The 27,938-nt window shown below is 38.2% G+C and overlaps 1 protein-coding gene across 8 annotated transcripts in view; it reads left to right on the top strand.

The window, feature by feature from the left end:
• Positions 1-27,938, top strand: part of SLC10A7 (solute carrier family 10 member 7) — a 160,877-nt gene that overhangs the window by 31,487 nt on the left and 101,452 nt on the right. For all 8 annotated transcript variants that reach the window (XR_014955202.1, XM_085579256.1, XM_085579252.1 and 5 more), the window contains exon 5: positions 14,180-14,218. Coding sequence is in view for 7 of the 8 variants with exons in the window: in XM_085579256.1 (XP_085435382.1) it covers positions 14,180-14,218 (39 nt within the window). In the remaining variant the exon portion in view is untranslated. The remainder of the gene's footprint in view (positions 1-14,179; positions 14,219-27,938) is intronic.

The following is a 27,938-nucleotide window of genomic DNA, read 5'->3' as shown; positions in this document are numbered from 1 at the left end:
TCTGCACATGGCAACATGTGAGTAATCACAAGCAAAAGCTGCTTGGTGACTTGATTATACTCAAACTCTCTTACAGAATTCTTGCTGTAGAATATCCAGTTTTCCTGTGTGTCAACAACAACAACTTGCTGTTACTTTAGTTTGTGGAGCTTTTGATTTCTAATGTGGAGAAGAAAGTAAATTAATTAGAACAAACACCAGAAAGCTGCGAGTGTTCTTATGATCTCTTGTAATTAAAAATGTCAGCTCCTTTTCCTGGGTTTTGGATGAGCAAAGTCATCAATGTTTAGAGGTGTTGAAGGAGAAAAGCTGTAGTGAATTTTCCAAGTGCTATTTCAGTTTTATACCAACAATGATGGGAACTGGCTTGTGTGGCAGAAGAGGTGATGGAAGGATCAGAAGCTGGTTGACAAAGCCCTTGCTCTCTAAATTGCACATCCTAAGCATCTAAATCAAGTCACAATAATATATGAGCTTGTGGCTATATAAGAAGTCTCCTGACTATATAAAGTACTTAGCAAAGCCCTGGGTTATCCTGATGTTTTATTGGTGACCCTGTGACCCAGCATAAATTCAAGGCAAAGGGCTGTTTTAACTGTGCCCCCTTTCCTGCTCAGAGGGGTGTGCTGCTAACAAGTTATGGCTGTGATGGCAGAAAAGAATGTGTTGGGAAAATTAATTGCTTGTAAGCAAATGTTTTTAAAATGTGTCATGGTTTTCATAATGTATGCTTTTTGTTAGTGTTATGTATTCGAGGAATAGTAATAGACAGAGCTTGCCTAAGGATTGCTTTCTAAAATATTTAAATTATATAGCTAATGTTGTTTTCCATGGTCTTTCTATGACATCCATTGTGACATGGATTACTGTGCTTAACACTTCTTTGTACTGATACTATAACAACCAAGCATTTAAAATAAAATGCACATTTGCTGCTGAATGTTTCCTTCTTTGAGAGGGCTAGATTAATGAAAATTAATGAGGTTAGGGAAATTTTGCTTCACAAGTGATCAAGTAAATTGGGCTTTGCACAGTCTGCAAAATGTTATTTTAACAAGAATGTATTACATTTCTGTTGTGCCTTCCATTGTTAAGGATAATTAGAGAATATGTATGTTTTAATGAGAATAAAAGTTATGTTAGAACCAAAAGCTTTTCTCCTAGTAGTCTCTGAGGTTGTCTTGTATAATATGAGGAAAACATTGGTTTTTACTGGCAAGTGTGTTTATTTTTCTTTTTGTTAAGTACTTTGTACAAGCAGCATGTATACTGTAAATAAAGGGTTTTTACAGAATTACACTGAAATACACTGCATAATACATTTATTTAAGAGCTTTTTTAAAGAGCTTGATAGAGGGTATGTGCAAATAAATATTCTGAGTAGTAGTTTGCTATCGAAAGCATTTGAAATGTGGGAATATTTTTTAGGTGTTAAGAAATGTTAGTTGGCAAGAGTAGTACTATTCTAAGTCTTCTTAAAATTGGACATTTTCATAGGTTTTGTGCCTGAAATCAGCATCAGAGTGCTTCTTGGAGATATCTAGTATGTGTGTTTGTACACTGAAATTTTGTTATGGGCTCTGCTCCTTTATCAGTGGCTGTATCCTGTGGGGTGGCAGGCCTTGTACCAAAGATTGTGAAATAACTTTACTGCTAAAAATCCTCCAGCGTTCCAAACCCCAGCAAGAACAAGCGAGCCCACCCTAAACTGGTTTCCTTGGATGGCAGGGCATGGAAATAACAAAGGCATGTCCCTTTGGTTTTTCCTGCTCTTTCTTTTGGGGAAGAATCCAGAGGCTAGGTAGGGCTGAAAGCTGCACCTGGAGAGCAGTGCTTTGTATTTGAATTCTTGTTCCAAGGTCTGGATCCTGCTGGCAGCAGCAGGAGCTCCTGTTCCAACCCCTAGAATTTCCAGAAGTGAAAAGGCAGGGATCGAGTCAGCTGGAAACGGCGCGGCAAGGTGCATTGGAGTGGAGTGAATAAGGATGTGCAGTAGGCACGTTGAGGCGTGGAAATGTGTCTTTTGCGGGAAGGGAATTGGGATGGGGGCTTGGCAGGAGCTGCGTCGGCCGAGCTGGGGGCGGCCGCCACAGGTTGACGGGCAGGTGATCCGCGCAGGAGGGCTGCCTAATATGCTGTGTGCCCTAAGGGCCTGGGGCAGCGCAGTTGGATTATTATGTTAATGCCTGGGCCTGCTGCCCTCTTCCTATCCCAGCTGGGCTCCCCGTTGTTAGGAACTGCTTTGCTCTGACAGTGGAGTAATATACTCCATGATTGAAAGGGCAAAGGGGCTCGCAAGGAAGGAGAGCAGGCCTGCGCAGATATGTAAATGAAGGGGGGAAGGCTGTAGGAGGGTTTGCGTGTAGGTGTGGGTAGGAAGTTTATTAGGAAATGAGTAATATAAATCTGCTAATTGAATTGTTATTTACAAGTCCCATTCCCTGATTTGTTTCTTTGTGCGTTACCCCCGCTAATGCTGATGTACAGCGAATTCGAAGTGCTTACCAAAGCAGGCACTTAGGTTGATTTATTTGGAACTGAGGCGCTATAATACACTGGTACCAGTGTACAGTGCTGACAATGGTGTATTTTTCAGGACTTTGATTACTGTTTCATGCTCTGCCACTCTATTGCTACACTACGGCTTATAGTGGTGATACGATTCTTTTATGTATTGTAGATAAGTATATCACTCTGCATTTTGTTGATACTTTGGGAGTAGGATATAGATACAGATTACAGGAATACATTTGTTATGGTGTTAGAGCAAATTGAACTTTGATTCAACGAGATGGTGACTATGTGATATTTTTCTGAGGTCTTTCCTGCAGTACAATTGACTAAACAGTCAATTAAATAAATTGACTGGGTTTTAGAATGAATGTATGTGAGAGATGAAAATGTGTTTCACAGACAGATGTGTGTGGGGGGGCTTGGTGTTTGGTTGTGTTTTTTTTCCTTCTGATGTTACGGCCTTGATGTATTGAGTCTTTTCTGCCTTTTATCAAGCTTCTATCAGTGGCAAATTGTGATTCAAAATACCAGTCAGGCGGGATTTCTAACATCCTTATTTGTCTGTTTTGCATCCCAAAGTGCTGATCACTGACTAGCTGAAGAAATTGGTGTTCTCTAAATTGAACTTTTGAAAGTGAAAGCTATTTTTACAAAATGCAGCTAGTGTGTCAGATATAAAGTTTGATAGATGAGGCGCACTGCTCATGGAGCTGGTATTTGGTTTTTGTCAAAGATGTGATTTCTGATTGCACCTTGTGTATAAGGTGTCTTTTTCTACTCTTCACACATTTGGGTGTCCCAGTTCTGCTCCTTATCTTTGTGTTCACATGTATTGCTGCTCTGCCTTGCCCTTAAGAAGGTGTCTGTTTTGGCATGGGTACCTTCTTATGTGCAGCAAAATTGGCAGCTCACACTTCTGACCTAGCAGCTGTGAATGTTCTCCTTGCACACTGTTGTCCACTTATGCATCCTACGTTGCTGAAGTACTGTGTGGTGAAAAAGAACTCTGGATCTAGATTGCTTCTGCAGACCTAGTGCAGATACAGGATGTTCTGTGCATGACTGGGAATTTCTGTAGCCCTTGCCTCACTGGGTGCCCATGAATAACCATCACAGAACAGGCAGTAACATTCTGTGTCCTGCTGGAGCCTTTGTACTTGACACAAAATTATTGATTTCTTTATCAAGGTGTCCTTGGCGTTCTTTGTAGGCAAATCAGAATGTGTTGTACCTGTCTCTACAGCTTATGAGTTAAGGTAAGAAGATAGTTTTCACCACAAAATGGTGAAAAATAGGAGCATTGATATAAAATAATTGCTTTCTTGTTGAAGGAGTGTATTTTTCAAAAATTTCCTTTTTGTTTTTCTTTCACATTGTATCTGCATGTAGTTCTTGAGTAACATCTTTGGGAATATGGAACTTGGGCGCCATACTGTCTCAAATTTGGAATGTTTCCATTCTTGTGTTGTTCTTTTTTTTTTTTTTTTCCTTCCTCTCCCCTGTTTATGCAATTTAGACTTGGCAGAAATACTACCTGATCCTTTCAGGAAGATATTTGTAAATATTTTGTTCCAGGTCAGGTTAACTTGTCAGTTTTGCAAACAAATAATTTTCACAAGGTCCACATTTTTCAGTACAACTTAGGTATTCCATGTTTCTATTTCTCATGGTAAACTGATCTCCCTGGCTGTGTCTTCTCAGTGCATTGTGAATCACCTGGAAAACTTTGTGTGGCAACAGTCCCAGAGGCCATCTTCCACCAGCCATGGGAGAAATTCAGCTGAAAGCAGCAAAATAACAAAATGAAATTATTAAAACAGAAAATATCAAACATGGGGCCAAAAGCAGTGATTCTAAAGATAGGGGGACCTTAGGGTTAAAGCATATGTTTAAATACCTCAGTATTCCTTGTGCTGCATGTTCCAGTTTTCAGCCACGTCTGGATGTCAATGGAAGATTTGGTGAATGCTGCCACAAAGTGCATGTTGTGCGTGAATGGCAAGTTTTTAACTTTTTGCAGTAAAACAAACTCACAGCTATCACAACTTTTGGTGATCCTCTGCTCTCCACAGAGCACAAGTAGAATTTTGTACATGAAACTTGTAGGTTTAGTTTCCTCTCCACCTTTTCTTTAGAGAAGTAGCAGTTTTATAGTAGTCTATATGACCCATTAGAGACTCAAGTAAATTACTTTAAGTAAGTAATAAAAATATCTTCAATTTAGTTGCTAATGAGTTGCTATGTATTTTGTTTATATGTTTACATAATAAATATATACATATATGAAGGAAAATTTTAAAGAACAGTTTCAACACCTTTGTAGTTCATGATGGACTCATGCTATTTGCTGTGTAGTTGTGAAACTAAGTTCCTGACCTAGACTTGATTGGCATTTGAGTATTAATCCTTGCACTGCATGGAAGACAAGCCCCTTCTACCTGCTTTGGAATAGAGGATATAGCAGTCCACTTGAAAAATGGGGGCAACCATCTGAGTAGAATTTAAAGATGTTTTGGGCATGATTCAGAAGGATGGTGGTAAATACCAATGATGTAGTTAATTTGTTGTCAGAGAAAAGTAGCTTGGACCTTCAGTTCTTGCTGATCCACTGCTGAATTCCTTGGGCATATTTTGGGGATATGTAATATATAAAGATGCACATTTAGGCACTTTCTCACTCTGTGCATGTGTAAGTTGTAGTTATATGAATTGCTAATATAGAGGGTGAAAGTAGCTGAGCAGCATTTCAAAACCTGCAGTTGGATGCATCAAGATTGTTCCTTTTTGTCATTCTTGCAGTGGCTGTTATGTTGGTCTGTTGCTTATTGTATGCAACTTTTCCTCCTCTCTCTACCTCTGCCACAATATTGCAGTGTGCAGAGCTCTGGCTAGCTCATAAAAAGGGAACCATATAATACTGGCTTATACTAAAGCCTAACCTTTGGGCTAGGTTAAGGAAAAACAAATTGTTCTTCCTTGAAATATGGACATTTGTTGATGAGATGACAAATTCTAACACAATCTCCAGAGATCAGGATCTGTGCAGAGGGCCACATTTAATTTATATTTTACAAAGCTGCTGTTTCAGCTAGCCTCCCCATGCTCTGGCCTTCCTTGTACTACTGTTATGTTTCCTATCTCCTGGCATTACACAACTGCTAGTGAAGCTGTTGCCAGTGGTAGTAGTGACAGGGGCTTTCATAACAATTGCTATTCTGAGCTGGTTTTGAAGGCATAGCAGTTAAAATGTCTGGTTCTGCTACTAACTTCCCAGAAAGCAATATGAGTGGGATATTTATAGAAAAATACTGGTGCAGGCACAGCCTTACAGTAAATGCAAAGGGCACCTTTTAAAAAGTGGCCTTGTGCTTTCATTTCACTTCAACAGGGAAGTAATACTCTTTGGAGTTGTGGGATGTATTGTTTAACTAGACCTCTAATCATGTTATGGATGATGTGTCTCCAGGAGAATCAGGGGAGAAGACCTTTAAGTGTTTTTATCACAGCTTAAGATCTCAGAAAATGTGAACTTAAATAAAACTATGTTCAGGAGGTTGTTATTGCTCTCTATCCTTTTGAGGATACCTTCCACAGTCCTCTTTTTTTTAGAGAGAAAGTCTCTTAGAGTTATGAAGTGTTTGGCCATAAGAGAGGAACAAGTTGGCAGTACTTATTTACCACTGTTCAGCTGAACTTCCTTTATTAAATCATTGTTCAGCAATCTGTTTGTCCTGGTGTGAGACCCAGTGTCTTCACTGCTAAGGTGATAAAACCTGAAGTTCCTAAGAAATGCATGATGTGCATATGGCATGTGGGTAATTTTGATACCAGAGTGCCAGTAACTGGTTAAATTCTTAACTTTTTGCCCTCTAGCCACATTTCATAGGGCAAATGTATGGCAGCTAAGGCTTGTACTTCACAATATGTGAGTACAAGAGAGAAGTTACCTTGTTTTTCCCTGATTAGGAAAATGATGGAAATGGGCTTTCAGTCTGGGGAAAAATACATACAAAAAGTTTGGCTAGATGCCTTTCTAGGAACTCAGAGCTTTCTGGTGTGTCACAGCCACATGAAGTTTGTGGAGAACTAAACGAGATGCTGGAGCATAGTGTTTATGCACGTGTGTATTTGGTATGAGAAAGCCTGTGTTGTAATGAGCCTGTCAGCTTTAAATCACTGCTTATGCCAATGTTTACACTGGCACTGGGCAGTCATCTCAATATTTGCATTTGCAGTTTTTAAGTAGAAGAGGAAAAAGAGAGAAACTGCCTGTTTATTCATGTTGGTATTCAAAAGTCCACTGTACTGCCCTGCCAGGGTGTGTGACACAGGAGGCAACAGAAGAAGGCACTGCATCTAATGAGAGTGATTTTGTCTTTTGAGCTGCAGCTGACAGGAGGATGGGAAAATTAAATTAGATCTTCAGGGTACTGCTGGGCTTGGGGTATGACTGTCACATGAGACGAGGTGAGAGTATTGGTGGCTGTCTCTACTTGCAGCCCTTCTCATTGTTGAAAGGAAGAGTATCACAGTTTCTAGGAAGAGGAAGACTCCCTTAACCTTGGCAACCTGAAGGAATAGACAAGGCTTTGTGTGTTGCCTACATTTGTTTCTGAATATGATCTAGATGGCTTATTTTTCTCCTTTTCTTGTGAACATCGCACAAGTTTTGTTTGCCACACAGCCGCAGGAACATCTGGTGTGGGTAAATCTTTGCCATTTAGGATAAAGCAAAGAAACTATGAACAAAGTTCATAGCATTGTACAGCTGATGCTTGGGCTAGTCAGGCACTGTGTACTGTTTTTGAAGCCTCTCATCTCTTCTGTACCTGAGGAGACCAAATCTTGGTTGTGGAAATTGTGAAAATGGATATTCCAGCGCCTGACAGAGGTTCTTTCCTGGCTTCATTCACGTGATCTGATGACAAAAGTCTTTATTTTCATTGAGCTCAGTTATACAAGTAATCTCAAGTAAAATGAGATACAGTAGTGTTGCTTTCCAACCTTTGCTAAACATGGATTTTCTGTTACTCGTCTATATATTAGAATTGGTGGAAATCTGCAGAATGACACATAAACGTTCCTGCAACCTGAATGATTAGTGTTTGCCATTTGAATTGTTAGCAAATGTTTACATTCTGGTTTTACTCCCTAAAAAAAAAAACCCACTCCTGTTTTTTAGTCTTTCTTCACCTCCTCCTGCTTCTGAGTGAGAAATATCATGCTGGCACTCCAGAGCTCCCTTGAGTCATCCCAGCTGCTGTCAGTAGAGACAAGTTAGCAATTCTAACAAAAATAAAGTGAGCGGGATAGTTTTCTTTATCTGCCTCAGTATTGCTAAAATTATTGGTGAAACAGAGAAATCCTTCAATGGGAAGAACAACATAATTTATTGTGTCCAAAAAGCTTTCCTTTTAACAAATGTTTTTGTATTTGTGAATATTATTTACCAAAAGATGGTGATGGATATGAGGAACTACAAAAACTGGGGAATGAAAGACTGATTTTCAACAGAAACAACTTTGCTGGTAAGAGGCAGTAACTCTGCCAGCAGAGGCCCCAGTCTGTTTCTGTGTTCTGCTTGTGGCAGAATGCTGTGCCTGCCTGAAGCAGCACTAACTTCTACTCAAGTGATGGCAACCTCTGGCAGCCTGGAACAGAGGGCTCAGCACTGTGTTTTAGAGAGCATCATTCTCTGGATTATGTTCCCCTGCTGAAATGCAAACAAACAACAGATTAGTTATTCTGTTTTCATTTTCTGGTGCCTTTTCGGTGTTGTTTCTATAGAACTGATGGTTATTGAAGATGGTTGCAATAAAACAATATTTTCATGTTGTCAGCCCAGCTGGAGGGGCGGGTTGGGGATTAGGTGATATCTTTGGTATTTTTTCCCTGTCAGCAAATTGTGTTGGACCAGGGGGGACATGGCAGTGGGTAAATACATAATTCCCTCCATACTTCAGGGATTTTTTTGTTGGTATACTGGAGGCTTCTTGGTTTGTAGGTGTGGTTTTGTGTGTGTGTGTGTGTATTTGTGATTCTTTGGATTTTTTTATTTATTTTTTTAATAAGAGCATAAGGTTGTGTACATTTCCATTCTACTAAAATAATTAGAGTAATTAGGTATTTTTATAAGAGACTTTTTGAACATCAGCACACTTTTTCCGGAAGATTTCTTTGGAATCAAAATTTAGTTGATATCAAAGTTTTGTGGGATTTAGTTTGCTTTGTGGGGGTTTTGTGTTTTTCATATGTTGTGTGTTTGGTTGGTTGTTGGTTTGGAGGTTTTGTGTGGTTTGGAGGTTTTGTGTGCTTTTTTTAGTACAGCTGTTTTGGTGCCCTATCACATATACAGCACATGGGCTGGAGTCACATGTGAGATGTATTCTCCAGCTTCTGTTGAATTCAGTATGGAGTGTATGTACATCAGAGTCAAATGTAGACCCTATTTGTTTCCCACAAATGATGCTGGAGTGTTAAAAAGAATGTGCTTTGCCTTGGAGGGGGCAACTGGGCTTCTGGAGATTTGGTTGAGCAGTTAACACTGCCTCTTTCATGTTTGCCATGCTGGTGCAGGATTTTTATATGCATTTTAACAGTTATTTAAGAGTCCCCATATACTTAGAAAGGAATCTGAATATATGTGCCTTTTTTAAAGCTGCATCATAACTAGGTTATTCCATCAATACAGTAGAAGGACTGGGAGCTGCAGTTGGAACAATATGTAAAAATACAGCTTGTAAAAGATTTCCTTTATTAACTGTCATCATCCACAGAATATATGTTCAAATAAACGTTGTGTAATAACTAAATTTGAGATTAATAGGCCCCTTAAGAAACAGCGAAGTCATTCAGGATAGTCAGTGAAAAATAGCCTGTAAGACTGTAACATGCACATATTGTCCTGCTTACATGCTCTCTCTGGTGTCGTTCCCATTTATCAATGTCGGCAGGCTCTGTTCTCATTAAAACACTCTTGCACAAAAGCAACTTAATTTTCTTAAGAGAAGAGGACACCTGATTCAATTTAGTGCTCAAAACCAGGAACTTGAATATATATTTTTTTTCCTGTCTGAACTCAGATGAATAGTTATGAACAGCAACACAGATTAAACCTTATTAGGTATATTTATATTCTATTTGCAGTAACAGTGCTGTGGCAAATAGCTTTCTACAGAGCTGTAACATCTTGTTATTGGAAGCAGCAGTTAAGACATGAGCTGTGGTAACACTTACGTGAGATTTTATTTTTAAATAGGAGATAGAAGGAGTTGTTTAAAGGGACTCTACCAACTTATTCAAGTTACTTCTAATATCCTGCCTTCTTCCACCGTTTTGAGCTACACTGATCTTTTTGGGTAGATAAAATTTCATTTTCTGTCCTGTTCAGTCAAATAATTTCCATCACTTTCTTCAGTTTTTCTCTCTCTATTTTTTCCCCCCTTCTTCTTTTGTGAAATAGGAGACATGGTTGTATTAAATTTTGCAATAATAGTATGGATGCTGTAAAATGTTACACTACCATATTGTGTTCCCTGTATTCTACTGCATAATCCTGCTCTAGAATTGTAAGAGTCCTTGTCTCTTCCCAGTTATTTTCTGCTCTTCTGGGTTTTTCTTTCTTCTTCACTGTGATTCTGTGTTAATTAGGATAATTAGTCTTGTTGCTGATGCTTGAGCTGTATATCCCACTAGTGTGTGGTACATCCCTCTAGTGCTCAGCTTTTAACTGCAGGGAATTGCAGACAGACACAGATCTCTCTATGATGCCCAGGTTGCTTCCTCCAGGATGTTCTGGGGCTGTTTGGTTTCATTACTCTGCATCTGTGGCCTTGACCCTGGAATGTCCTTTCCTCAGAGCAGGGATGACCTGGGGCCAGACAGGCCCTGGTGTCCATAGCATGTGCTGTCCCAGCTGTGGGGTGCCTGGGGGTAAGTGTAGGCTTAAATATATCTTGGAAGGTTGTCTCCCTATAGGCTGCCAAATGGCACTTGGGAATCAAATGTTTTGGTATTGAAACACTATACACATATTGGTGAGAAAATCTCTTGCTTTTTTCTCCAAGGTCCATGTACAAAGCTGTGAGGCACTGCTCTTTCCCTGTGCTCTACGGTAAAGTTTCGGGTCAGCTGTGCGTAGCAATTTCTTTGAAATACTGCTGATAATGATAAAATGTTGCTGTTTGACCCAGGTGTTCCAAATGTAGCCAGGGTATCTTTTCCTGTTGTTTAATGTAGTCTGTCTACTTTATTATCAATACAGTTTAATGAATTCCAAGTATCTAGTTTAATGATATTCCAAGATTTAGCTTGGTACCAAAAACAAGGCAATGGAGCAAAGTTCACAATGTGTTCTATATTTAATACTTGATTTCTCAACACACTTGTTTGATTTGCTGCCCAGTCACATGTACTTTAGTGCTACATGTACTTGGTGCTGCATTTGGATCCACACCTGGGGGAAAATGGTAGTGGCTTTGCCTTTTTCTTCCATCTTTTACCATCCTTTGTTGCCAGGAGGACTGTCTTAGATCTCATTGCTGCCACTGTAGAAATCTAAGCAGTGTTCTCCATACATATATTCTAGGAAAAGGTGAGAGATGAAGGGCTGAAGCTTTGTGCTAGATTCTGGTATGAGAAGAGGAAACTTTCTGCCAAGTGCTGCCAGACAGGTGTCCTTCTGAGATGGCCTGGTCACTTGTCATTTGTAATTCTCCTTGGAAATGTAGACCCCCAGCATTACCTCAAGGCCAGTGCCACGCAGAGTTGATTGAAATTATACTTGCCCAATAGTAAGTGAATTTGTTGTTTAATGGAGCTAATATGTACAATTGTTAACTCAAGTGATGCTGTCCATGCTCTTGCACTTGCCCTGTTAAGAGTCCTGGCAGTGACTTTCAGTCAGGCCTCTTGATGCAGACATAGAAAATTTGTGTAGTTGTTGGTTCTGCTGCTTTTGAATGTGGTCTGACCTTACATAGGTGTGCACTTACCTTTTGAAAGGACCTCACCATGGCTTTTATAGAGGCCTCTCCCCTCATACTAATGGTAAATGCAATAAATGGTTTGCAAACACATGCAAATCTGAACTTGGAATATTATAAAGACATCCAAATGTTCTTGTGTTTTATTGTTTCATTTAAGCTGGCTGCAGACAGTCTGATATCTGTTGAAGCATAAAAAGAGCAAACACTAAAAAAAGTGATGCAATAATAGTGACTAATAAATGTTTCAAATAGAAAATGAAGAGCCTGGCTGTATCATGTGTCAGCACTAATGTTTATTTGTATCATTCCTCTAAGGATTTCAGAGTGCTTTTTAAGGAATGAATAAATTTTGACAATGCCCTGTGCGGTGTGTATCCCTTTGATAGAAGGGAGTTGGAAGCACAAAAGTGTTTAAACTCTACAGGGTTATGCTACTAGGTATGTTTAATTACAGATTGCAGCAGTTGATTCAGTTTACTACTAGTTTGTTTAAACTGAACCAGAATCACAAATATAAGCCCCAGGTTTGTGAGTATGAGAAAAAATTATTTCTAAGTTTGTTTTCCAGGGGAAATGTTTCCAAAAAAACTGCAGATAGAGTAACTGACATATGTAAATCCTCCCTCACTGAGGCAAATAATCTGGATGATTGTATCTTAATATACAGTCTTCCTGGCTTTTTTTTTCCCCCTCTTCTTTTGCCTGTAATGAGTGTTTAATCATCTTCTCTGGATAATTTCTGACACTTCAGAGAAAGGGTGTTAAAAATTGTAAACTAGGGTACTTCAGAACTGGTTGTGAATTATGACTTTTGCACATGACTGGCTAAACAACTGAAGCATAAAATTTGTCCAGGGTTGTTGTCTTAGTCCCTGTTACATGCTTGAGATTATTTAAGAAAATCCAAATATCTTCCCGATGGATCAGGAAGGAATAAAATAAATTTGATAACAGGAAAAATACCACCATCTAGTATATCTCCTTTTCACCTTTCCAGATGCAGAATTTCTCCTGGAAGTGGAATTGCAGCCTGTTTTAAGTAAATAATGTGATATCTCTAGATGATCCCTAAATCAGGATTGGTAGCCATGTTCTAGGTTTGTGTGGATGAGTATAGTGTGTCTTTGTCTTGCTACATGAAAGTGTCAGTTACACAGCTTCAAATACAAATAGAAAATCCTGATTTAATTCACACTTGTTGAAGTATTGTTTATACTACTCACGCTTCCTTTCAGCTATGATCTCTGGCAAGAGAAGCTGTTTGGACTTGTGCCTCTTTTTTTTTTTTTTTTAATGTTCAAAAAAGAATTGCTGATGAGAAAGAGGTGTTAAAATATGTTACTGTAGTTTACAACTGTCAACTATAATGTTTTATTTAGCTGTATCTATTCAGATGCTCCCTCCACAACATGGAGTGCCATATGCCATTGTCCCTGTTAGTGAGCAAGTCAGCAAAGGTTTCCCAGTCTGCATTTGTTTTTGTATTTGGGCCACTGAGGAGCTGTGGTCCAGTGCCATCTTTTATTGATAGGGCCAGCAGAGGAGGAATCTAATGAAATTATCAAAGCTTTGAATTAATTATGAACTTGAATAAGAAAGCTAAGCTCTCTAGAGCCAAGGATCTCATTACCCATTCATTTTCATTGCATCCTCTTACGGAGCAGAAGGCAGGTTCAGCTACTGCTCCTACCCCGATTTTGGACTTTATTCAAACTTGCTCAACTCCCTAACAGCCTCTTGTTATTAATCTGTGGCTGGAAGTGTCCAGGGTGATTAATTTGACTCTAAATCGGCACGTAAATAGTAGATTTCCCTCCTCCCTTTCCTCTTATCTTTGCTGTGTGGCTTTTCATCATCAGACTGGCTGCCATACAAGAGTTTCTGTTCTTTCTTGGTAACTGGGGAAAGCTATGCAAGACTCAAGTTTTAACTTCCTGGAATTTAATGAGTTAATATTAAGAACTAATACTGCTATCTTATATCTCCTGGATATTTAGGTAAGCACAAACACTTCTTAAGTCATTATCAAAAATGTTTATTTTCTTATTGTGAAAGACTATGGAGTGAACAGTAATGACATTTTGGCCTCAGAAGTATGGGGTCATTGTGGGATTTTGTTTTTTTTTGGTTGGGTTTTTTGTTATTCCTATTTTAAATTTGTTTGTCAAGTTACAGGAAATTCTCTCAGCCGATACTTTATTATGATGGACTATTAAAGTAGTTTATTTACCAGATTAGTATTTCATTAAAATTTTTTAAAGTATATAAAAAGGCAGTATTTTAGTTAAATCAGGTAATGTTTATTTATGTTTATTTTAATTAATAGGGCAGTATATGAAAATGTTCCTGGCAAATTAAAGCACAAGTAGTGACACCAATCTTCTGTGTAATAATCTTAGTTCTTGTGGATATTCTTCTTCAGTCTGTAGGCAAAAATTTTCTTCTCTTCCTGCTTTTGTCCATTTCAGTACATTATTTATGAATGCATAAACGAGAATGCATCAGTCTTCATAAGTTACAGGCGACTGGCAATTTTTTAAGCAGTGGCTAACTAATGGTCTCTGTGTATGTGTGTATTTGGAGAATCTAATAGCTTGGTGGGTGGGGGAAGGACATTTTGTTCTTGCACTGTAGCTATTGTACCATTGGTGATATTTATCCTTTTTTTTTCTCTCTAGGCAGCTGCTATATTTAATTCTGCTTTTGGAAGTTTTTTGGTAAGTAACACAGTATTTATAGCAAGTGCTTTAATAGTCTCATTTTTAACAGTATTATTGGTGTGTTTGTATTTTTTCACATCATTGTTGGTGGAATTTTGCCATTCAGATGGCAAAAATTTGAATAATCTTTCAGTTTATGTCACCATAATATGCCCTTAATATGCCCTTAAATATGGATATTGCAATTTTTTTTTTTTGTTAAACTCTTGAGAAAGGTAGTGAATAAATTGTCATTGCTCATAGTAAATTAATAATGTGTAAACACATCTTAATTTTCTCCTTAATGGGTTAACAGAATCTATTATTATGCAGATGTTTCAGACATGAGTGTCAATATATTGATTTTTCTAATAAGGCCCATCAAATACTCATTATTTTCTATCAAGAGGCCATGGATTTTGAAAAGAAAACATGACCCAGCTGATCAGAGAGTAGATGCTAATTTACTCAGTGACTTGTCATTTGTTTAGCATATTTTACTGTCAGTGAAGCCACTCGATGTCTCTGAGGAACACACTAAAATAGCCAGATATGGGAAAGCAATCCATCCAGCTGGAAATATAACTGTTTCTTTAAAAATCTAAAGCAGTATTTGTGGTCCTGATAGTCTACAAATATTTGGAAAGGACAGGGCAAAGAACACTAAATATATTTATGAAGAAAGGAAGTATAGATTTCTTTTACTAATGTGTTGTTTAGAGAGATATTAATGAATGTTAAGAAAAAAATTGTGTTGGCAAACTACTATGACTGATTGTTTATTTAGGCAGCTAATAATTGAATTTGTTCTTACTAAAATTTATGCATGCTTAGAAATATATGTTTGTGACGCCAGTCTTGTGTCCCAATTTTATACTGTGATGTACATAATGAATGATAAAAGAATTCTAATTATGAAATTGAAATCAAAACTGTGTGAGTACAAAAGAACTCATTTTGTGAGTATAAAATAAATCACTTTTTATTAATGGCACTATTTTTTCCTAATGAAAAACTGGCTGTTAGAAGCTTAAGTATATAGAGAGAGATAAAATTGCATGACATTTTGAAGTTGTGTTGTGCTGCTGCATTTTTGAGGGACTAGGCTGAAGTTAGGAAGGTGGTTTTTGGGGTATGGATGACCTCTCACATATTTAAAATATGACTTCTAAAGTACTTTTCCTTTTTGTTACCTGTATTGTGCTCCTTCCATGGGGCTGCCTCAAACTGTGGAAGTGCTGGGAAAACTCTTTAAGTCTGTGTGTGTATGTGCATGATATTTTCTCTTGTTGTTTGGCATGAGCTCCTGGTTTCCCTGCTGTCTCCAGTTTTCAGTTCAAGAGGTTTCTGTGAATACCCAAAGGCTCAGTTCAGCTGCCATTTGGAGTTACTTTTTGGCTTCAAATAAGAATTTAAGCTCCACTGCATCTGACTACAATGCTGGCTCCTAATAAATCAACAGAGACATATTTTCAATTTCTAGTAGCTGTTTGCAGCTCTTTGAAGAAATCTGGGCTCAAGAAGCTGAGTCAGGTTTTGTTTTCATGTAATACTCCTAATTTTGGTTTTGGTCTTAGCTCATGATAATTGGAAAGTTCTGCTTAAACGTAATTACCTCATTTCACTTTTTGTTCCCTTCAGGTCTTTTTGCAAATGTTGGAGCAGCATTGCAGTGAACATTATTCTTACAAAGTTCCCAGAAAAGACTTTTCAAAAATATTAAAGATCAGCTAGAATAACCAGCTGATTTTTTCTAATTACTATTTTTTTTTTAATAGCATGGTAAAGACACTGGTTATTATTAAATTACAAATATATTCCATACATTTAAACACTTGTTATGGTAATTCTACTTTGAAATCATGATTATGTAGGGAATACATGGGTATAACACAAAGCAAATCACAAATATGTTTACTGAGTGCTTTGTTCTTAAAAATTTTTCCAGTTATGGAGTTATAAACCTTGTGGTTGAAATGTGATAGTAGGCCAGGGACAGTAGTAAGTAGACAGAGCTGTTCACCAGTAGTTTCACAGTGGGGCTACATGACCTTGAATTGAGCTGCTCCAGATATGGAGTACTGACAAGCATGTGGTCACCTACAAAGAAAATCTGCTGTTGAAAAACTGGCAAAGCATTAAATACATATGTGTTTGTATGTGTATGTGTGTGTATATACCTATGAAGTCAAAACCCTTCTATAAAATCTAAAAATAATTGGCTTGTTTCTGATAACATAATGGAAGGTCCTAGTGGAAGTGGTTTTGGAAATCCATCAGTTTATATTGGTGCTTAACTTATGGTTTTGGCTATGGGTGGAGAACCTGTGTCTTGTATATTCAATTTAATGATAAATCTATATCACATCTGCATTTTTCTTACGAGTGTCTAATGGTGAGTTGTATGTGGACAGGCTTAGATGGAGTTACAGACCTTTGTGACCAAAACTTTATGGACATTATTTGGAAGGGTCTTATCTCAGCAAGGCTGAAGTTTTTCCTGTGTTCCATGTCTTACCACGTGTAGCATGTGGGCAGGTTGTGGCACTGTGACAAAACCAGGACAGTGTTTTCCCTTTTCAGACTATGCCCTGTGGGCCAGTGCCTGTGTGTGATAGTGTCAAACAGGCTGATTTAAAAGGGCTGAAAGATGTGCTGTGCTGATTACTCTCCTGCCCCCACCATCTTTTTTTTTTTCCCTTAAGACTAGGAAATTGTGCTTGAGAAGTAAAATTAAAGAAAGTTGTGGAGCAAAATGTTTGCAGGAAAATACTCGGTATAGTGTTAGAAAAAAAATACTGAGATCAGCTTATTCAGATGAAATGGAACATCTTGTGATATACAAGATGTAGAAATGCCAAATATGTCCCGATGAACAGAAATGCACTTAGATTAAGGACCTCGGGGTGTTTCCACTGGTAAAGAGATTTACAAAAACTGCCAGCCAACCACAAAGTAATTATTTTTTAAGTTCACCAAAGTCCATATTCCTATAAATATACAGACAAAACAGTACATGGGATAATACTGTACATATTTACATTATTTTATTGACTTAGTTTAATAATGGCTCAGGTCTAATTAAAACCCAGTGTTTGAAAAAACTAATTGTTACAGAAAAGTGCTTTTATATAGCTAGATTAGTAATAACTAACGATAGATGAATTCAATTTACATAAATTTCAGCCAACACAATATTTAGACTCATACCACAGAGGATTGCTCTGAGCTGAGTAGTTAATATCATTATCTCCTCCCCTCATTTAAGCAGTTTGGTTTACAATAATTGTAGAACATAAGAAGTGATTTCAGATTTTCCTCTTAATGGGGTTTTAATATAATCTGGTAGTGTTTTACTCATACAGAGTGGTTGGTTATCCCAAGGTTGCATGCACATGCTAAGATAGAAAGCACTGTGTTAGCTGCTTCCACTTGGAGGAGAGGATACTTTTTGCATCTAAAGGCTGAAGAAATTGCCTGGAATGTGAAGTGTAGGTCTACTGGAATTCTTAAAGTTGTATGCATTGCCATGCTTCCTAAGCATTTCTATTCTGTTTTCTAAAAGAAGAAGAAATGTACAAATCACAGAGCAATAGGCAGGAGACTGCAAATCGTGCTGTGCTGATGGCTGTTCCATGGCATTTGCCCGAGTGGTTCAGCTCCTTTGACTTTGTCCACCTGTCACTGGGGCTGCTCCTGCACTGGAGATGTGCTTGGTTGAGAGCTGCACTCAGTTTGCAGTGACAATGGGATGCCTTGTGCACAGGACATGGGCTTCCAGAGCACTATGTCCTCACAAAATGCTCTGCACTGCTGGACTAGTCCTCTCTAATCTTTCTATCTCATTAATCTCCTTTCTGCTCAAGACTGAGGTCTGGGAATCCTGTAAGAATATCCAGCCTGTGGTGCGAGTTAGTGAAGGCTGGTTCTTCAGTACTTGGGGCTCTGAACAATTAGTGTGAAAGGAACAGCCATCAGCTTCTCCTTAAACAAAGAACTGTAACTGAGGGTCTGAAGGTCTGTGGTGACAGGAAATCAAGAGGAAAAGAGAGGATTCTGGGCACTCTGCTCTGGTGACCACTGGACTCCTGAGAACTCCTTAAAGCATTATTTAAGACTTCCTCCAGTGCTGTCTTGGATTAGCTTTTCTTTCTCTGTTGAAACATAATAGATGAAATGAGACACATTTCAGGTGCCCATCATTCCATTAATCTCCTTTGTCCAAACTAAGTATGTGTGGGATTTTTCTATTATCTGACCATATCTCAGAGGAGACAGAGCTGGTTCATGTCGTTCAAAAAGCTCAAATAATTTTTGGAGCCACCACATGGTTAGTATTTTTATTTACATTGTCTTCCTAGTGGAAGCTTAAGCTAGCAGAGAATAAAGTTAGCTTCTCACATATACACAAAGCTTAGTTGGTTAATGAAAATGTATGGAATTCTTATCTAGTCTGCTTTAGCAGGCATAATGATTTACACAGCCTGACAGCACTAGTGCTGCAAGTAAATGCATTAGTCACAGTGTCCATTTTTCTTGCAAATTTGTGACACAGATTTAATTATGGGAATGACCAGCAACTTACAAATCTAATTTTGGTAGGCTGAGCCAACTTTTTTATTTTAATAACAATGGATTTTTTAGCAATGATTTCATTACCATTTAAAGAAATCCAACCATATGGAAATAACCAATTGGCTGAATTTATTTACTTTATTTTACCTTAATGGATGTTGAATGGTTTAGGTTTATTTAGGGCTTTTTTTATTATCACTTTTTAAATCTTAGTTATCTCTAGGATAAATATCCATATCTGTCTTAAGTATTACTAGTATAACCATCGTAAATATTTTTCTAAAATCAGGCACATGTTTGTATATCCCTTTGTTCCATCTTAATTGTGTCTTTGCAGTATGAAAAGGGGCAGAGCAGTCATCTGGGATTCTCTTTTTACTCTGCTAGCTGTTTACAAGGAAATCTTGCCAGGAAGTCTGTTCACAACAGGTGCTGAATTCTAGATTGAGTCTTGTTTAATTTCAAAGTGGAGCTGCTTTATGGTGAGCCACTGCACTCTCAGAAGCAGTCTCCTTTTGCTCTGTGAGCAGTGCAGAGGTGCTACTGGCCTGTGCTCCGAATTTGAGCGGAGTAATTCTCCAATTCCTGGGCAAGTTCTCCCTCTTAATCAGCCACTAGAGAAGGCACCTTATCCTTGAAGAATTTTTTTTTTTGCAAGAGTGGAAGGGGATGGCAGGTCTCAGCAGCAGTGAGTGTTTGGGCCATAGTATGAACCAAGCAGGAAAAGTTTATATTCCATGGAATTTAAATAATCTTGGGAGCCACTTATTTCATGGTTGATGCTCAGATCTCTTGTTATTGTTACCATCCTCATTTTGATTTCTGCTAGCTGGAGCTGAAATCTCAAAGTAAGCTTGGGCATCATTGGCTGTTTCCAGGTTTGCCAAGGAACTTCTCAAAGCATGTAGACCTTCACTCTCACTGCGTACTCAAACTTCTAGTGTATAGCATGCTCATTTGAATAACTAAATTTGAGTTAGTTTGTACTATTTTGGTACAAGCAAGGCAGAATAACAAAGCTTCCTGTGAAAGACACCCTTTAGCAAAGGCTTAAATACACACATGATTATTTTCAGGGATTGCTGGGCATATGCACCCATCCCAGTATTCCTTTATTGATCATCTCTCTTCCTCCCAAAGCCAAACTGACAGAGTGAATGCCAGATAGAATGAGATGTAGAATTTTCTGCTAAATAAAACAATAAAAAAAATCTGCCTGTCTGTGACTAATGCTGAACTCTTAACCAAAAAAAAAAAAGTATAAAGGTGCAGTACTCCAAAAGAAGTAAGTGGGATCTTGCTCCCAAGGGATTGAAAGAAATTGGGTAGAGGGATAACTGGAAATGTGGGTATTTTAACACCCACTATGTGGTCTCACTGATGACACAGTTGGTCTGAAAAGAGATTTAAGTCAGTAGGGATTTGTAGAGCCAGCAAGCACAGAGAACCAGTTAACAAATAACAACACTGCTGGTGGTTATCTTTGATATGTTGCAGAGAAGGAGGGTAGGTAACAGTAACCAAGAGGAAAGAAAATGTTTTGGCAAGGTCTCAAAAAAGAGTGTCCTCTTGAAGGCCAATGATTAGTCCCTGTATTTTTTTTTTTACAGTGGTCAAGAGGAAAATTCCTTGAAATCTACCTAATAACAAAAACTGAAACCATTAGCTGTCAAATGTGTAGAAATTATGTGGGCTGTAGCTTATCTCAGGGCTTTCTCAGTTTTCCCATTAGCTTTTGCTACTGATCTTTTAATTCATCTTGCTTGGTCTTATGGGACTCAAGCAGTCAGTTCTGCCAAAAAAAGTTTGTTTAAAGATAGCAATAAGTAGGCCATTAAATACATCTCTTTGTATTATCTTTGAGGCCAAAAAATAAGCAATTGCTACCTTTCTAAAGATAAATATATTTGGGTATTCTGCTTTGCCACTTCCTCATATGACAGCAGACAGGTAGGATTTTTTTTCTTGCACCTACTCTTTTTGGTCAGCAGCCTCATCTAGTGCAGTTGCTAGGCATGGTACTTGGTGATGGCTTTTGAAACAGCAGGTTGAATCCTGCCCCCATCATTACTGCTTCCATGGATTAACAGGCTTTTAGGAAAAGAGAGAGCTGAGGATATATGTGCCAGTAGCATTTCTTGAGTTAGTAAAACAAACAGCAAAAGCTGATGTTGCTGGTGAAAATTCAGAGGCAGAGCTCAGCATGTTCATTGCACTTTGAAAAGAGTGTGAGAGTTGAAGCAGCTTTACTCTTCCAGTCCAATTGTCACTTCAGGAATTGCAAGGTAGAAGGGAGAGAAGTTTCTGTAGCCAAGACTGGGCGCTCAAAGTATCTTAAACTTTGTGATCTGCTATCTTTCTTCTGATCACATAGCGTGGGGAAACTGAAAATTAAAGTGTCTCTGTGACTGGAGGGCAGTCCCCCTTTAGTATGAAAATATTGCATTTTTCTCAAAAGTATGTGCTTGTTTGGGGCTATTTTTTTTTCTGGTTTTGCTTACTATGGTTATTGGCCTGAACTTGAAAGAAAAAAAAACAAAACAACCAAAACCCACAAATAAAAACAATTGTCCCAGGATGGAAATTGTGTACAGCTCATAATGTTGAAAGGTGCTGGGTTTAGTTTGTGATGTTTTCTTGTCTTCTGTATTAGAATGGTTTTCTGTTTTTCACTCCAAAACAAAGTGAAATTAACAGAAAGAAATATCATTTTTTCTATTATAGAATAAGATCAAGATATCTGACTTCTAGTTAAGCCACTGAAGTTTGTATTGTGCAACTGTCATATCACTTAAAATTAGTTTTAAAAAATGTTTGCATTGAAAAGCTGCTTTATTTGCTTCTGACAACTACTTGGATAATTATATGTGTGCTTTTTAAAACAAAAGGTGAAAATATACACTACATAACTTTGAACAGTTTATTTGTAAAGCAAGAGATTAAAATTCTTGCAAGAATTTAGTTGTGTCTGTGGGAACCAAATGTTTGAATTTATTGGTTCTTTTTGTTAGGTAGGTTGGTGTATCAAGTAGAAATTGAGAAGGGAGGCACTGTGAAAGACAATTTGATTTTTATTTTGCCCTCTCTAGTATCTTTTAATACTAGAAGAAGCATTCCTCTGCATTCCTCTAGGGCTGTGGTTATACACAAACATGTAGTCATTTGGCCTGATTTAAGGGTAAATGTTCCCTGCAGACAGATTTGGAAATGCACAAAATATGTAATTTTCTCCCTCACTTTTAAAAAATTCATCAAAAGGAAATGAAAATGTTTTTAGAATCTGCTGTTAATGTTCTCCCCCAAAGTTTTAGCTTCTGATTGAAATGGAGCAATGTTCTTTCCTCTTTGCTGCAGCTTTTAGTCACCTGCATAAGAAAAGTGTGTGTGGGGTGAGAGGGAGTGGAGAGAAATCACCCTTTCCTTGGGAATAGGGATATTTACCCTGTTTTGGGTTTGATTAGGACTTGGAACTACTGCTGCTGCAAGGAGTTGTTTCACCCATCAGCTGTGTGTGTGTGCTGTAAAACATGAGCTGGTGTGCTGAGCAGTCACCTACACTAATCCATCAGGGAGCACGGAGCTCTTTTTCCTTCTCTGGCCACCAAACACAGATTCAGTAGCTAGCAAGAGTTGAGTTCTAGCATGGAGTACAAACAGCAGTACCAGTGCTGCATTGTTCTATACAAACCTTCTTTTACCTTTAGTTAACTCTATATGGGGGGAAATATCCAAAACACATTAATTTATTAAGCTTTCTGGTCCAGAGCAGGTTAAATCTCTGCCTGAATTTTTTTTTTGCGGTGGTTCTTCTCTATATGACTGAACAGGGCCTGTTCAAAACTCAGCAGTCCTCAGTCTCTAGGGGTGAAAACAAGACGGATGTCATTATTACCCTAAGTTGAGGGGCTGGAAATCATTCCCCTTGCTGTCAGGGTGACAAATACTGTCTTAGTGGAGGAGCCAGAGGTTAGGTCAAAAGCACTCGCAAAGTCTTTAGCTCAACTAGCACGCAAGGCATGGTTATAAAACTGGAGCTTCCTTTGGAAATTGTGTTTATTCTTTATTGTCGGCTTTTTAAAAGTCAGTTTTGGGAAACTCTCATGACCCTTCCATATGAGCCAGAGTAGTTCATGAATTCTTTTTTATTAAATAGCTGTACTTGTGTTGTTGTGGAGAGGCTCCCTTCATTACTGTTTTGCCTTATTTTCTTTGTAGGTATCCAAATAATCTTTAGCTTTCATCCTTTGTGGCACATATTTGAAAAGACCAGTAATTGTGGAGGAGGGAGGGAACTATTTTAATTTGTGATCTGTCATTATTTGGCTTTCTTTAACACTGTTGTATCAGTGGCATAGAGTTTTCATTTTAACTTCTTAAAATAAACCCCAAAACATAAATGCCCAACAACAACAACAACAACAAAAAACCACCACAAAAACCCAAAAAAACCCCACTCCAAAACACCAGCAAAATCCAAACCATCTTGGAGGTAATGGAGCTTAGGCTTGCTTATACAGTTTATTACCTTTTTGGCATGGCATGAGCAAATAAATGCACCTCACAGCATCTTGTTTCCTCCACCTTCATTCCAACTCTCTACTCACCTTACTTTCCTACAATCATAAGTAAATTGTTGTATTTGTTGTTTCTACTTCCTAAAAAAAGATGGTATGACAAAATTACTTTTCTAAATTATTTTCTGATGGTACCTTCTTGCTTGCTCCAGCGTAACTTGTTGAAAGGATATTTATGTTCAGTCCTTTCCCTGAGAGCTGGTGGAAGATCAGACTAGATGAACATCTGATTTTATCTGTGACAAACTCAGTATGTTCTACAAAGGGTGAAATGATTGAAAACTTGTTATTTTTTACTTTCCAAGAAGAATAATTTTTATACTTATATCTAAATTAGGTGACTGTGTCAGATAGAAAATTTTGCCCATTGATATATGAAGATAGGTTTTCATATTATCTTCTGTCTTTCATCCAGTGTACTGAAAGCTCAACATGGGACACTTTCCTTGGATACATTTATTGGTATTGAGTGTTTAACTTGGCTGAGACTGTGCATGACTGGGAACAGCTTTTTGTCTCTCATAAAACTGCTGGATGAATGCTGCATGTGCTTTTACCCCCTCTGCCTACTCTTTCCACATGTCTTTGTACTGTGGTAGCTACAGGTGCCAGCACTGATGATCACCTGAGTGGAAAAGTCATTCTGGCTTCTTCCTCCTGGTGCATTTGAGGCAAGCTCTTATAGTCTGAGAATGCACACCTTGCTATGCCTCATTGCTTAATTGTGATCTACTTGCTTAGCCGCATTTTTACTACTATATGGAAAGGAAATGTTAACTATTTGGAGGAGAACTATATTGTATAGAATTAGATAACATTAATAATGGGAAAGGGTTTTTGAAAAACTCAAACCTTTTAATAAAATGGACTGTCAAATATATGAGCATGTCTTTCAAGCAGTGATCAAAAAATGTGTGAAAAGTTTCATATCCTTTTAAAAGTCAAATAATTATCCAATATAATAAAATTTTTTTGTATGATGGACAGTACAAAGATGAAAGAAAATTTTACAGATAACATTGCACTTCACAGCTGACTGAAGCAGGTGTTAGAAATGCAGATTAAGTATACTGACTAAAGACTATATAAATTTGAAATGAGAACGCCACTGGTCTACTTGGTGCGCCCTGCACATGTGAAGTTTCAGATAGCTAAATTATTAATTTTATTATGTGAGATAGTGCAGCAGTTAGGGAGAAGGTCCTTGTGCATTTATGATTTCACTTTTCCCTTGTAATCTTTTTAATGTTAAGTGATGAGCAGCTGACAGAATTTGATTCCTTGTTGAGTTTTGCTTGGAAAGAGAATACATAATGCAGGTATATAAATCCACACTGTAGGTTTATTTGCCAGTTAGGTGTTTTACAGGAACATGCAGTGCAAATACACAGTTGTGGGTAAATGCAATTTCTGTAAAAGAAGGAGACTGAATGTTAGTGGTGCTGCTGTGCAAACCTGCAGACATGGAAAATCTGAATCTGTCCTTCCACACAGAGTCACATAAGGTGGTAATTTGGAGGTCGGTCTTTCTTGGATTTTGTGTAGACACTATGCTCTATGATGCTCCTTATTGTGTGGGTGGTGTGAAGCATGGGAGGAAGGCATCGGGAGAGAACTGAGGGTGTTTCCTTCCAGCAGCTCAGTAATCTGCTAATAAACTCTACTAGACTGTGAATTTAATTTTGTCATGATTTTTCAGGTGCCTGGAGCTACTAATCTATCTGTAAGAGGTCTAATTCTTGGACAAATTAAAATTGGAAGTGGATTGGAAGATGGAGTGTGTTAAAGTGAGGAGCGGTACTGAGGCCCTTGCTCAGCACACGGACTGCCAATGTTGTTCTCACTCTGGACTGCTGCCAGAAGAGTCTGGTGGGACCCCACAATAGCCCAACATCTGACTAGCAGGGGAGATAGCAACAGGGACATGGTGCTGTCATTTGTCACCTAGAATGACTGTGAGGGAAGGGGGGCTTTTGCAGGATTTATTTCTTAAGTGGTCCCTGGATCTGCTGGTTCTCTAAGTATGCTGTTATGCAAGAACTGCCTCTTTGATTTTGGTTTTTTGCTTGTTATGTTTTGGGTTTTGGTTTTTGGTTTGTTTTTTTTTTTTTTTTTTTTTTTTTTTTACATAGACAGTACTTTTTTGTCCATCAGCTCACAGGGCATGGTATTGGCAGCAGTTCTGCTCTGACTGGAGGAACTAGTCCATAGTCTGTAAATATTCTGTAAATAGTTGTGAAAGCTTGGTTGTAATGAGTGAAGCAGATATTCAAGAGTCTGTCCAATGCATCCTGGGAAGTAGACAGCTTGCAGCTGGCAAACCAGTCTTTGGAAATTTGAAAAGGCTACAAATGGGTCTGAGATTTTTACATGCATGTAATTTATTTTTTCCATAAGAACAAATAAATCCCAGAGGTTGCACTGTTTTCCATAAGCACCTAGGCATAGCTCAATTTCTTTATTATTTCTGATAATTGGTGCTTAGAGACACATGCTTTTGTTCCTTCAGTGGTGATCATTGGATCTTGCCCTTGTATTTAGTCCCCAGAAAGACCACTTGGTGCATTTGTAACACAGATAATGCACTACAATGAAGCATTTAGCAAAATAACAGTGTCCATTTTACTGTAGCCTTAAGTCTTGTTTAGCATTTTGGTAATGCTTTTGTGGTCATTGACTTTGAGAAACAGTTTCTATCCATCTTCCTGAGTTTGAAGGCAAATTAACACAGAGTAAAAGACTACAGATTTATTTTATAGACTGTGTAGTGTCCCCAACAAAGAACTGGTACATGAACTCATGTATAAAATATATTTATTACTATTGCTTTCCATATTTTTAGTAGGTAGTTAAAATACAAGCTAAGAGCTTCACTGTAACAAAAACAGCTTGCAAAATAATAAAATCTAGATGAAGCCTGATATTTATAGAGTACTGCCTTACTGCCTAGTTTAGTCACTCAGTTAATAAAAGTATGGTTTTGCTGCATGCTTTTTCTTTTTCCTCTTCCCCCTCCCTTCCTAATTATAGTGTGGACTTCCCAGCAAAGCTGGCCCCTCTGCTATTTTGTCTTGTAGTTTCAAAATCTAGTCAGTGTGTATATGAATTCAAGTCAGAGAAGTAAAATAGAATTTCATCATTATTATCATTTCAGTTTGCTTATCCCAAAGCTAAGTTAGTGGAGGGCTCTTCCTACACATGTGTGTGAAAGTCTGTCACACTGGGATATGTCACTTCAAAGACATTTGGAAAAATATATTATGAGAGTCTTACTACATCAAGCTGTGGCATAATTATTGCACCATAAATGCTTACAAAGCATTATGCTGGATCGTCTTTTATTTTTCAATCTAATTTCTCTTAACTCTTGGGATTAAAATTGTTATGCTAATTCAGACTACTGCACAGTCCAGTGCCAGCTGAACTTGTATTGAGACCATCCCAAGCCAGTGTTATCAAATAATACACAGAAAACTATAAAGTCTGTAATATATGGTAGGAGGTATAATTTGTTTTATTTGCTGTTGGTATTATTTTATAAGCTGTTAGAAACTCTCCTCAGCCTCTTCCAGATAATTACTGTGCTTTCCTGTAGGAGCAGTAAAGGGCTGATAAAAAAAAACCCACTATGATCTTATCAATAAAGATGTTCAAACACTCTGGAATAGTGAGATATACATTAGGACTTGTAGATGTATCTTTTTCTGCAGGAGTACTTGCTGTCCCTAGGCTGTCCAGTTAATGTTTTGGTCACGTACTTGGGCCATGGATTTCCTAAAATCCTGTCAGAATAAGAAGTTTCTTTCTCTTTGGAGAACTAGCAAGGGAGTGATCCATCAGACATCAGAGCTCGGTCAAGCACTGAAATGTCCAAGCAGATTAAAAAGAGGTTTGTGACAAAGCAGGATTTTGGGACAGGAGAGCCCTGGAGAGCAGGAGGTCTAAATTAAGATGATCCACTGGATAAGCGAGAGAGGATGGGCAGGTCTCTGGGGATTGTGCTGGCTTCCATGCAGAAGGAAGAGCAGCAAGTTCTGGCTCAGCCTGAGCAAGGGCTGTCCTGAGGCAGCCCCGACCTGGGGGCTCCTGTTTCAGCAGTAGGGTGCACACACCTCAGCTGTCCTGCAGATTTATTCCCTCTGCACCACTGCCAAACATCCTCTGCCTAACTGTTCTCACTCCTGAGGTTTCTTCTTTTTTTTCATCAGAAACATATAAATCCTCATCCAAATAATCATTTGAGAGCCAGCACTAGCATAACTTGTTTATTCTGAGATGGGAGCGCAGCTCTTCAGGGTGTTAACATCAAGTGAAAGCTGCTGTGGTGAAAACCTTTGGAATTACATTTTCCAGACTGATTCTGTTTACAAATACCCCAACAGAAAAATAATTCGTTTATGACATTACATGATGAAGTTCAGATTTCATGGGCAATCAGGCAATAATCTTGTAGAGGATTTGGATGCTGTTCTCTAGGTTTTGCAGAGAATTGCTATCTTAAATCATGGTGAAAAGCTAATCAGCTGGGCTAAAATATTGAGGCATTCCTTGTGCCATTAAGATTCTTTCTGATCACCTATATATTCTTA

The sequence above is a fragment of the Lonchura striata genome, chromosome 4 (genome assembly GCF_050655825.1).
Source record: "Lonchura striata isolate lonStrDom1 chromosome 4, ASM5065582v1, whole genome shotgun sequence".
Lineage (NCBI taxonomy): Eukaryota > Metazoa > Chordata > Aves > Passeriformes > Estrildidae > Lonchura > Lonchura striata.
Note: the sequence above shows the minus strand (reverse complement) of the source record. Positions and strands in the feature narration are given on the sequence as shown.